The 12729-nt window shown below is 38.4% G+C and overlaps 1 protein-coding gene across 2 annotated transcripts in view; it reads right to left on the minus strand.

Moving 5' to 3' along the window:
* TENM3 (teneurin transmembrane protein 3) overlaps window positions 1-12729 on the minus strand; it is a 1412274-nt gene that overhangs the window by 176930 nt on the left and 1222615 nt on the right. For both annotated transcript variants that reach the window (XM_042468494.1, XM_042468495.1), the window contains one exon: window positions 7135-7372. In XM_042468494.1, coding sequence (XP_042324428.1) covers window positions 7135-7372 — 238 coding nt within the window. The remainder of the gene's footprint in view (window positions 1-7134; window positions 7373-12729) is intronic.

Here is a 12729-nt window from a genome sequence, read left to right on the forward strand (position 1 = left end):
CGGGAGCCACAGCGGCCAAACCGCGCGGCTCCTGGACGCTCTGAGGAAGGAGCGTGGAAATCGCGCTCCTTCCTGGGCCCCGGAAAAGACGCCACGAGGCGCTAGTCGCACACTTGCGGTGTCACTTCCGGGGCGTGACGTGCGGATGCACAGTGTCCTCTACGTCAATATGGCGGCGGCCGTGTGCAACGGCCGCTGTCATTTGTCACGGACTCTGTCCGTGATAGGGTTAGGGGCATCTGGAAGAGACACCCCTTTTTCAAACTGGGACATCCTCAGGACGTCCCTAATGGCGGTCTGTAACCCGCCTATGTGTATCCAGTTACCCTAAGAACAGCGCCCACTTTCATTGAAGAATCACTTCTGCTTTTATTATCATTTTTTTTAACATTGATACTTTTGTTTATAAGAGAAGGTGGAAATGGCCATGAATTAGCCCACAAAAAGCTCTTTAAAATGTAAGTAATAAATGTACAACATGAAAACAAAAGAACAAAAGCTTGATGATTCTAGCTGTGGTGCCATATATTAGTGAGCCTGATAAACTACACCTTCCAGCTGATAGCATGTTGTATCGTAAAATTTATTATGTTATTGAATCAGTGGGTTATTATCTTTGGACAACTTTCACACTAGGAGGCAAACCTTGCTAGCATTATTTCAAAAATAAAAAGCTTATAAACAAGATAAATCTCACTGTTTTGTTACCTTTATTAATATTAGCTAACAGTAATTTCAGATAAACTATTTCATCTACCAAATATCTGCACATGGGTTTACATAAGAAATATAAATAAAACAAATTACTTACTAGCAATTATGAACATGCATCAATATGGTGGAATTATTTATCTAGAGAGAAGCAATTTTGGTTTTGCTGTATGTGTTTATTCAATACAATGAAAGCACAATCTGACATGTTGCTTGCTTAGAAGTAACTCCCATCAAGTTCAATGGATATTACTCCCAAGAACTTGGTTAGAGCCTGAGTATTTCAAGGGTTTGGAGCAATGTTTATATTCTCTTCTGATTTATACAAAATAATATTTCTGTATATTTCCTACACAAGATGTGTGTGTGTGTGTGTGTGTATGTGGACTTTTATTTTTACTTCACTTGGGAATTAAAGACGTTACCAGAAGACAAATAGCAGGATTTATTTCTAAATGATTCATCAGTGATTATAGGGGCAGAACCCTTTATTCACAAAGAACACTATGATACACAATGTTTTGGGAGGCATTCTTTTCTCAGTCTGGAGCTTCAGAACCTTAGGCAATGCTGCAAAACCTATATCAATCTATTTGTGTTTTAACCTCCCAGTTAAAAGAAGAACTGATAATAAATGTTGAGCTACAGTGAATTCCTTTCTGCAAACTATACATAGGAAATGAAAGCACATCATGATTAGCAATGGCCCAATTTGGTCAAGTTCTTATAAAACACAGGAAAAAATAAAGCACATTAAATTATCACATGTATGACAGATTTGGGCCTTTTCTGTTTTGCTGAATCACATTAAACTATCACCTATTAAATGTTTATACACCTTCCTGCTTACAATAGATTGTACTCCAATGGCGCGTCAGCCTTCAGTAAATGGATTTAGTCCATCCTATAAAAGATTAATACCTGTTTTCACAGAGACTTAATCAATATTAAAGGTAGCCATTCCATTGGTTATCACACCAGTAAAAACACATAATTGTCCACTAGCACAAACGCTTCATCAAGTCTGAATGGCTCCTAAACCTTTCATGCACCTTGCTCTACTGTATTGATGACTTAGGAAATGTACATAATGGGCAAATGTTTTTGACAAAGTTTCACCTTCTTAACTGTTGGGATGTTAATTAAATGATTTAATGTGCTGAGATATTGGCCTACAATTAATTATTTGACTACTCTCCTCCTTTCAATGTAATACAATTAAGGCATAATTAAATACAATGTCAAGTTTCTAAGTAATTACAATAGAATCCTAAGAAAAGAATAAAGGTAACATTAGCATATTACTCAAAATGGTATCTCCCCTCACACCATGCAGCATTATTTAGAGCTGTCATAAATTATCTAGCACAGTAAATACAGTATCACCAATTAATGTAATTTCTTTGTCCCACAACTAGTTGGAAGCCTTGGTTGCCACTGATTTATTTTAGCAGACATAGTGTACTGTTATACTGTTTTGTAACAGGTATTGTGTCACTGACAAAGTGTTCCACAGAACAAATTCATTTAATCTAAAGTCTCCCATATTGTGAACTTATTTGATACTTGACCTTATCCTAGACTTACAGAATTCCTTTCAAGGTGATTCTTTTGTTGCCACTGGATCTGTGTTATTCTTGCAGTAGTGACCCAGGTGACTACCATATTCCACTGGGTGGCATGTCTAAAATCCCGGTGAAACCCAGCCAAACCAGGAGTATGTCAAGGTTACTTCTAATTCACCTGGAGTAGAACATAATGCCTCTGCCATTCAGCGCCCCCCCCCCCCATCCTTCGATGTAAGCTGCTCTAGTGACACAACAGAAAGTCTTGCAAACTTTGGTCTGACTGATTAGGATCAATGAGAAATCATGGTTTTTAAACTCTGAAGACTATAGTCAATGAATGGATTCTCTTCCAACAACACAGACAGAGCTTTCATATCTGGTAACATCATTTCAGCCCCAATGCTTGTCAACAGACAGAATTCATATAATCAACTGTAAGTCATGACTCTGTGATGCATCATGCACTGACTCTATAGTCTGTCATGGTGATAATTTCTGTATACATGAGGAGGGAATGCACTTGACGATTGTTATAATTGCAATTTTATCCTAAGTACTTGCCTGCCAGATTGATAGACATATGACAAAATAAATGCTCATGCTGCACAATGGTATATATTTTTCCCCACACAGAGAGATTATTCATATATATATTTCAATACGTGAAATGAATCCAGGGATCTTCACTCCCTTTCATTTGGAAAGGAGTGGCTCAGAACATAAAGTGGACAGGAAGACACATAGAAACATACAATTCTAAACATGGGCACCTGGGTAGACAGGATAAGACATGGAGGAAAGATCAATGTTTAAATCCAGTTACCAATCCCAACTACAGTAGACCCACTGAAATAATGGAATTTATATTACCATGTTCTCATTGGGACTAACAACTAGATTTAGGATGAAAATAAAACAACAACAACAGCCCATACATTTAAGATGAACCAATGGAAAACAAACCTGCTCCACAAAACTGAGCTCGGATTCGAACTACAGTAGGAGACCTAAACACATGCCATGATTAAAAGGTTTCTTCTGTTTTGCAAAGTAATTTCAATGAGCTCTGTGGCTTCACTAATGTCAACCAAATAGGGCTTAAGATGTGTTTAAAAAGGAGGTGGGATGAAAAGTGATATCCTTGTAGTACATGTGGAGAGCAGGGACAATGTACTATGGGTATGGGTTATAAAAACTTGTACATTCTACAAAGAAAACTGAAGTGTTAAATGGTCAATCTGATGCTCATATTTACTGCAGTTTAATGGGTATTGATTTCTCAGGGAAATGAATATTTAAATTTTAGCGTATCATTGTGAACAGTGCTAGAGAAGAGTGATGAGGTTACCATGGACAGCCAAGAAATCAAACAAACGGATCCTAGAGCAGATCAAACCAGAAATCTCTCTGGAAGTCAAGATGACAAGACTGAGATTGTTGTACTTTGGCTACATCGTGAGAAGGCACAACTCACTGGAAAAAACAATAATACTAGAAAAGGTGGAGGGAAGCAGAAAGAGAGGAAGGCCATATGCTAGATGGATGGACTCTATTAAAGTCATGGGTATAAATTTGCAGGACCTGAGCAGAATAATGGAGCATATAGAGTCTTAGAGTTGTCTCATCTACAAGGTCGCCATGGGTTGAGATCGACTTGAGAGTGGATAACAACAACAAAATATGCCTGTTTAGATATTATTTGAAATTATGGCTTGTTACAAGAATAATCTGCAGCATCCCTCAGGTTCATACACTGCTCCCCCTTCTCCAGTGTAGTCAAGAGAAAATCAGAAGCTTCTGCTTCTTTGTTTGATAAATCATAGTCTAGTTTTTATATCCAGAACTAACAAACATTGGTTGAATTTATAACCTTTGGTTTGAAGCTGGCTTATTCAAACATCTTTAAGATTAACAAATGTTTCCTGGATTAGGACACAGAGATAAACTGTATAAAATGATAAAGTGTCTGCTGGTATATGCTTTATTGTACTTTATGGACTGTGTGCTACCTTTAGCAATCTCTATAGATAGAAAGGTGGAAAAGAAATGTTTTAATACACAGTTGCATAAACAAATTATCTAAAGAAAGATTTATCACATTCTGATATGCAAGTAAAACATGTATTAAAAGAGGTAATTAAATGTAAAATGTGAAATAAGTAATTAACATATTATTGCCATTTACTCAACTATAATATTACAACTAGAGAAACTTACTAATGAAATATCAATGCCTCAGTAAAAATTCATCACAGGGCAGGTTCTTAATACACCTTTAATCAAGTGACTACAAATGAACCATTCTGTTAATACTGATAAGGTAACTACTGAAGCATTTAAGCTCATTTGTAAGCAGAGAGATACAGCCATTCCTCAAGATGGAGTTGGAAGGCCAGAACTTCCCAACAAGGGTTCTGAGGAACGATACTCTATACTCCAATGAGGAAGGTGATAAATCTATGTGTCCAACTTCGCACAGCTGACAAAAGATTCACGTGAAGGACTGTTCCTTGATAACAAAACATATCCACCCATGTACAAAATAATGTACTACGGGAAAGAGTTTTGCAGATGGCAAAGCAGAGAGAGACACAAGATTGGAATAAAGGAAGCCATATTTTATTAATTTAGCCATAGAAACGGCCACTTAAACAAACAGACCTTGTAGGGGCATGCTTAGTTTTTTTTATCCCTATGCCCATACAGCTAGTTATTTTGCTGTAAATGTTTCCTGGATTGCAAACATCCACTTATTTTGTAATTTATGGCATGAGGGCCTTCTCTTAAAACAAGAGTGGGACTCACAGCCTGTGGCTGTTTTGCAGCCTCTCCATCATAGTTCCCCTCCAACACTTCCCACAGCATGTGTTATTCCCAAACTCCTGTTTATCAAAGCACATAAGTGACCTTCCAGTCTCTTCAGGTTTTTCTGCAAAGTGCAGACCAACAGTATCCCACTAAAGTGAAAATTAGGCCTATTCTGATCCCTCTGGCAAATATATGGCTCCAGCAACTAAACAGACCTGAAATGTATGGCTGGCTTCCTCTTCATGACATATGCAGGGATAGCTAAATGTTTTGGTCATGTCAGATGTCTCTCACTCAAAGCCCTGGACCTGTTAATCTGGTTGATTGCCCCTCCCTTTGGCCATTTAGTGGCTGGGGAGGATGTAGGGAGACAGGCAAAAAGCTGGCCACTTTTGCTCTTTCAATTGCCCGCAGGAGGAAAAAGGCAAACTCTCCTGACCTCCTGGGTTGTTTGGAAGTCCAAGAAGATGAATCCATCATCTTGCAGCCAGCTGCAGGAACAGAGATGACTGACTATGTAGCTGTCCCTTGGTTCATCCTCCTTTGGTCACTTAATGAGTCAGTCATATAGGTAGGAGCATGCAGGGAGAGGGCCAAGACCTACTTACACCTGGAAATACGTTACAATCTTAGTGTGATGAAGGATCTCAGCCTTATATCAGTGTGATAAAAGAGCACGTGACAGCTTTTTAAAAAGCCCGTAATGACAGCTTTTTAAAAAGCCCGAAAGAGGATTTTACGGCGACTATAGGAAAGTTGAAAAAACAGGAAGGAGAGATTGTTTAGTAACACTGTAAATCCCTACTAGAAAGTATTGACCTGTTCCTTTACACTGTGTTCTTTTAATCAGTAATGGCAGCACCTCATACTATCTTCCAAATAGCAAACACTAGCTGCAGCAAGAAAACAGAACACTGTCAATATAAAAAGGGAGGAATAACTTTATGAAACACCCCTCTAGAAACACACTTCCAAAATAATCATAATAATGAATGCAATGAACCTCCAATATTCTAGTAATTCACCCATCTTTAATTTATGCTCATATACAAAAAGATGCATACACCTTAGCAAAGTAAGGAATGGTTGCATTTAGAAGGTATGCTTTTGAGAACTGCCAATGATGGGAAGTGCAATCATATTCAGAGTTCCAGGTAACATTTATTTACAGGCTGTATAAAGGAATAAGATATATTACCCTCCTCTTGAAATCTGCATTGGGAGAATGGAAAAGTATTCATTATTACTTCTGGTTTTGATTTGTTTTGATTTTTGCTATACCGTAATGGGAGTACTAATTACCTGCAACTCTTTGCAGGTGAACATGCAGATCTAAGCAAACTCTTATTTTACAGTCTGCAGGCCAGACTTTACACAATCAAAGCACAGGGTTATTTAAACATTCCCAATAGGGGTTAACTACACAGATGGCATTCCACTAATATCATAATTGCTGTTCATCTATATGAGCTGAAAGACAGCCTTTGCACTCCAGATCCATAAATGTGGTAATCATCAGTTTATACCTAAAGAGACAGAGACATTTGTAACTTTAACTGGCACTTATGGATGAATGAAAGGTCACATAAATACAGGGGGCATCTATATAGAAATGGGCTAAACTGAAATAATAATTACACACAGGATAGTAAATATGAGTAGCAGAGAATATCTAAACTGCAACATCTAAAAGATGTGGAAGTGTCCCTGAAAATAATATGATTGTCCTCCTTGGTTATTTTAAAGATAACCAATACAGTACTGTATACTAATGCAGTAAAACTAATAAAACACACTAAGGAGAAATGTCTCATCTCTAAATAATGACATCAGTAAAATACAGTAACTATGTATCCATACATGTAGTAAAAGAAAACACTCCATGGGAAGAATTATGAGCCAGTGTAAACTTTGAGACGATACTGGCAAAATGGGTGGAATGTTCCATAGTTTAAACTTTTGCTGACACACAAGGGGGAAGTACAAATGTCAGGTTTCTTATATATTTTGAGCAAAACTGTAGTCTTACAAGGTCCTAAAGGATTACCTGCTTTCCAGTGGCACATTACTGCCAAGGACCCAGCTGTCCTGCAGCTGGACCGACTCGGGTGTGGTTTGCAGCTCGGCGGGCAAAGCAGCCGGCGGGGCCGGACTCTGGTTCCTCCTATTTGTCAGTGAGTTTCTGTTAAGGGAGGTGATAGATGGGTGATGCTGTGCTGAATGCTGCTTGTGAGAAGGTGGTAAAGGCTGCAGGGTCGACTGGCCTTGGTTATTTGGAGGTTGCTCTGAGAAGAAAGAAAATTAAAGTTGGTTATACATCATGCTCACCTTTGCTAAAGCTAAAGCACTAAATGAAATGAAAGCCCATTGTTTAATATATTAGCACAGTATTCTATGAGCTGGCTTCAATGACATTCTTTTAAGAGTTAGTTTACCCTTGACAGGCAAAGATCTAATTAATATACAACAGATGGTGCAACTGCTTTTGTTTTTAATTTGTTTCATTTTTTCCCAAACTAGGTTTATTAACACCTACAGAAAATAACAACTGAGAGATTCCCTAACATGTCTTAGAACTGTTTTTTTAAAAAAAACAACCCTTAAATTAAATGAGTAATTTCAGTAGAATACAAAGATTTTGAGATGCATATAATCCCTATAATTATTTAACGGAAGTTTTTTAAAGCTTTATTTAACAGCAATAAATTATTGCAAGCGAGTTGCTAAACAGCAGTAGACTACTCTAGTTTAGTGCATTTCAAATAAGGCAGATCTGCACTATGATCTGCTAATAGATGCTAAGTATTATTTAGCAGAAGGTCACTCTGTGAAGCAGATGTTGCTTCATGGATATTTAACAGACTGAATCACATCTGATTACAACGTCAGAAGACTCATATACTTAATGACCGTTACATCCATTAGAACACACACAGAACAGATTTTCCAATTTCACACTATGTGGTATAACTATGTTTTAGAGCAAGCCACAGGTAATCAGAGAATCCTGCCACCATGACAGTAGTATAAATGTCACACCAACAAAACGTATACACATTATTTCAAAGCAACTATATCCACCACTGGTTTTCACAGCATGTTTCACACCTTCTATAGTTAATAAGAGGTGGTTTCCCACCTCGTGTACCTCATAGAAACAAACGATAGACATTACAGGTGTGGTTCCTCTGCACATTTTTGCCATGTGTACAATGGTTTAAGTCAATTTCCTCCTGTTGACTCCACCAGTAACTTGGCTTGTATCCAATTGCTTCTACTTAACAGATATGTAAATTAAGTGATAGGAATTCCTAATTTAGGAACTAGCGGGGTTAAAAATTTAAAACAATCCATAAAGTTTTCTCCGGTTTGACATAGGAAACAAAAAGCTTTTAAAAACTGTATGGAGAAAGTGTTATCATTCAGGTAGCATACAATTAATCAGCTTTGTCTTTACAGACACCAGTGGGTGTCAGTGCATATGATTAGAATTGCTATAGAAAGCTTTAAGGCACATTCACAGCTAGCTACAGGATAATTTAACAGGCTAAAGCCCACAAAGGCTTTTTTCCCCCAAGTCTACTTAAAATTTTATCTGATTTAGAATAGAAGTTAATTATCAGCTGCCACAGAATTAACTTTGGTCATTATGAAAAAATATATATAAAAAGGATTACTTGCACAACAGGAGACCCTATCTTAAGACCCTTTCTTTACATAGGATACTAAATTTGTCTCCTGCTTTGAGAAAAGACTAATTTTTTCCCCAGTGTGCACATCTCTCTTTATGTATCTGACATAACCAGCCACCTTGCTGAAAGTACTCATTTGTTAGTGCAGGACTCTCTTATTTGCTGTCGTCTGAAACTTTACTTCTGAAGTTCTACTTTCCATTTGACTTTAAACACTCTAATATTTATTCAAGACTAGCCTTAAATTTTGTTTGAGAAAAGAAGATAAAAATGAAATAAATCAATTGGAATAACCCTGCCATCTGTGGCTACTGAGTCATAGAAGCTTATAACACAAATATAATTTAACCCTTCAAGCTAATTTCCTTTTTTAGCTAGCATTGTGATAAAATTCCTCTACTGGAACCAACTATTCCAAGATTAAAAGGCAGGGGAAAAGAAAGAAACTTAACTGTGCAATCTTATATCTATCTATGCCAACAATGGCATTTACTGCCAGATAGGCAGGTATATTCTCTAGCTAAAAATGATCTGGAAGTAAGTTCCACTGACTTTGATAGGACTATTATGTAGAAATGTATATGAATGGGCAGCTGATGTACCTTTGCTGGAACTAAGATAACTATGGTTTCCTGTTCCGAGGCTGCACCAAGCCAGGAAAAGCTGGCCCCAAAAGGAGTGGATTTAATCCACTCCTACCGGCAGCCTGTTTGAGACTGTGGTGGTGGCCTGCTTTGGAAGTGGGGTGTGTGGTCACCACAGTCCTGGTGCGATTCAGGCTGAAGTGTCCAGAGGCTGGTCCTTCCAAGCCATCTGTTTCAGCCCCATGTCAAGAAATCAGTTTTAACAGTCTTCATCTCTAGGGGACATGTCTTTTGTAAAGCTGATGAATTGTTTTTGAAAAGCTACTCCAAATAGTTTGCATAGTAATGGGCAGCTAACAATTGTATTGCAAAGATGTTGAATGAGGATTAGGGAGGTCCAGGCTCAGATGCCTATTCAGTCATGAACCACTGGTGTGAGCCTGCAGTCAATCACTATGTCATTTATGAACCATGTACCTTGACCTGATCTAAAAAAAAGAGGATAAGTTAATGTACAGTGATCCCGTGGTATCCATTGCAATTGGTTCCAGGACCTCCCCACAACTCATGGAAGCCAAAATCCATGGATGCCCAAGCACCATTACATAGAATGCCTTAGTAAAATGGTATCCCTTATATAAAATGGCAAAATCAAGGTTTGCTTCTTGGATATTTTTTTATATATATATTCAAGTTGTGGATGGTTGAATCCATAGATTCAGAATCCATGGATATCCAGGGATGACTGTAATGTAGTTAACTAAACAGCCACAGCCCCAACTGCAGATAATGTAAACTAGAAAATAAATACCTTCAGTCTAATTTTCTGTAAATGTTAAAGGAGTGTTGGAAAGTGCTTGGGCAAGCTTATTTATGTAAGTAGAGATGAGACTTGTGCAGGCTCCAAAGCATGTTGGACTACGACTCTCAGCTGCCTTAGTCAGCATAAGCAATGGTGAGGAATGTTGGGAATTAGCGTTCATGAACACTAGGCCAGTCACACAATTGCCATCTCTGCCATAATGTTAAACTATGGCCCAGAGGTGTATTCCACACATGCTGACTACATCTCACATCATTCCCAGCAAAGCTAAGGATGGATGGTTTCGCATTCTGTCCAAAAATCCCCCAGTATGCTAGAGTTGAGATAATATAGATAAAAATGTTGAAGAGCAGAAGCCAATTTGGTCAAGTGTCATTTTTTTCAGGTCTATTGATGGATTGCCCCTTACCCATTGTAGGTTTAAGAATAATTTTGATGTAATGTTCTAGGATTCTCATACTTCAAATGTGCCTATCAATTATATGGTACTCATATGGTACTCATGAAATTGGGGTTGTTATTATGTTCTGAAAGAATACACAAGATAATCCTAGGCATGGGCAACTTCAAAGTAAGCAGTTTTGATCATGTCTAAGGTGACCAATTAGTGTGTCTTTCATAACTATATGACAGATGAATGTTCATGAGGTACAGTTTTTCCTGTCATACTGATGCGATGATGGAGAAGCAACACTTGTCAAGCTTATTCCTTCCATACAGCTACTAAAGGCCCTGGAACACCTTTCAAAGTTAGGTGTTGGCAATCCTAATTGATACACGTGGAGGAAGATTCTTTTCAGTCTCAGTGAAATGTCAGTCAGCTCATGAGTAATTCTGATGAGGTGCAGCAGCCAAATACATTCCAGCTCTCTGGCTGACAGCTCCATTTTTGATGCTAAGTCAGAGAGAAAAGAAGTAAGACATGTAGCCCATGAATATAAAGGCAATAGCTACAATTTAGTTTTGGAAGACGGCACAGCTTTAAGGAAATGAAGGAATTTAGATGCATATGCTATTAATTTATATAAGGCAAGAAAGAAGAGATTATTTGTGCAATTAAATAACAAGATACAGTACACATTTTTTATACATTGCTCACCTACTTCTGACCAATGTCATTACATCATATGCATCATATCTTGAGGCACGTGCAATATGTGTACAGTACTCTTCTTTGTCAGCTGTCTTTATTAGATGGAACATATATAATTATGCATGACAAGCATACTATGAAAAGTCTCCATAAAGGGTAATGGACTAGTTAAAATATATTATGGGTTATTTTAAACGCCCATTGAAACAGTACACAAAAGGATCTTGTAGCATCTTTGAGACTAACAGAGAAAGAAAGAGGTTGACAGCAGAAGCTTTTGTAACCTACAAAAGCTTAAGTCTACGAAAGCTTATGGTACTAAGGGCCGGAACAGATGCTACTTTAAAGCTGCTGTCTGGGTAGCTTGGGAGCACAGCATTTATACGCTGCATGCTCCAAAGCCATCCTGAAGCCACCCGGATGTTGGGCGGTTGCCCAGATGTGGGCTTCTTCAAGACACTGCAAGGGCACAGCATTTACATGCCACATGCTGCTGCAGCATCTTGAGACTGGCTTCGAGCTGCGACAGGGCTGGGAAAGGCGCCTGTTTCCTGGCCCAAAAAGGAGTAGATCTTCTCTGCTCCTTTTTGGGCTGGGTTTGAGGTGGACTGGGGCTGCGGGGTGTGTTTGCAGAAGCCCCACTCCAACTTCGGCAGGGGCAGCTTCAAGCCATCCCTTTTTTGGCAATCTGTACCGGCCCTAACATTCTTTTTTTTCAGTGAGTTTCACAGGCGCTACTTTTGCATATTGATACAAACTAATATGTCTAGGGACCGGAGCAGATGGGTGGGAAGGAGAGGGCCGAGGCCACTCCAAGTGGGCCAGGACTGCAGCAACTGCATGGCCCACTCCTAAAGCGGGTTGCTGCTTCATGACCCCAATCCACACCACCAGGGGCAGGATTATTTTGGTTCCTTTTCGCTCTGGTTCAAATGACTAGAGTGTAGGTTTGGCTGCTTTGGGGGTATGCGTCATGTAAATGCCATGCCCCCAATGTGGCCAAAAGCCACTTCATTTGGCCCACCTATTTTGGGTCTACGTCTTTGAATTCTATTCCCATGGAAACAGTTGTTTACCTAAGAGAAAACTAATGGTAACATTTCCAATTTCCAAGCAAAAACAGAAGCACTTGATTCTCTATTTCCTCATCCATTTTTTTAAACTTTAATTTACATGTAATTGATTTTATAATTTAATTGTTATGCAATTTAAACAGGGTTCAAGCCAAATAAAAACATAGAGTGAAAAGGTGCATAAGATGCAAAAGGAACAATTAAATTTGTTCAATATACAGCAGTGATAATTATTTCATGTTTTGTAGCTTGATCTTAAATTCACACTAAATAAAAAAAGGTAAACCAATTATCCATGAAAAGTAATTTGTCATACACCTTATACTTTATTCTTTCCATAGCTGCTCGATCACTGAGACTTGTCACATAGCCACTCA

This window comes from Sceloporus undulatus, chromosome 5 (genome assembly GCF_019175285.1).
Source record: "Sceloporus undulatus isolate JIND9_A2432 ecotype Alabama chromosome 5, SceUnd_v1.1, whole genome shotgun sequence".
In the NCBI taxonomy this organism is placed as follows: domain Eukaryota; kingdom Metazoa; phylum Chordata; class Lepidosauria; order Squamata; family Phrynosomatidae; genus Sceloporus; species Sceloporus undulatus.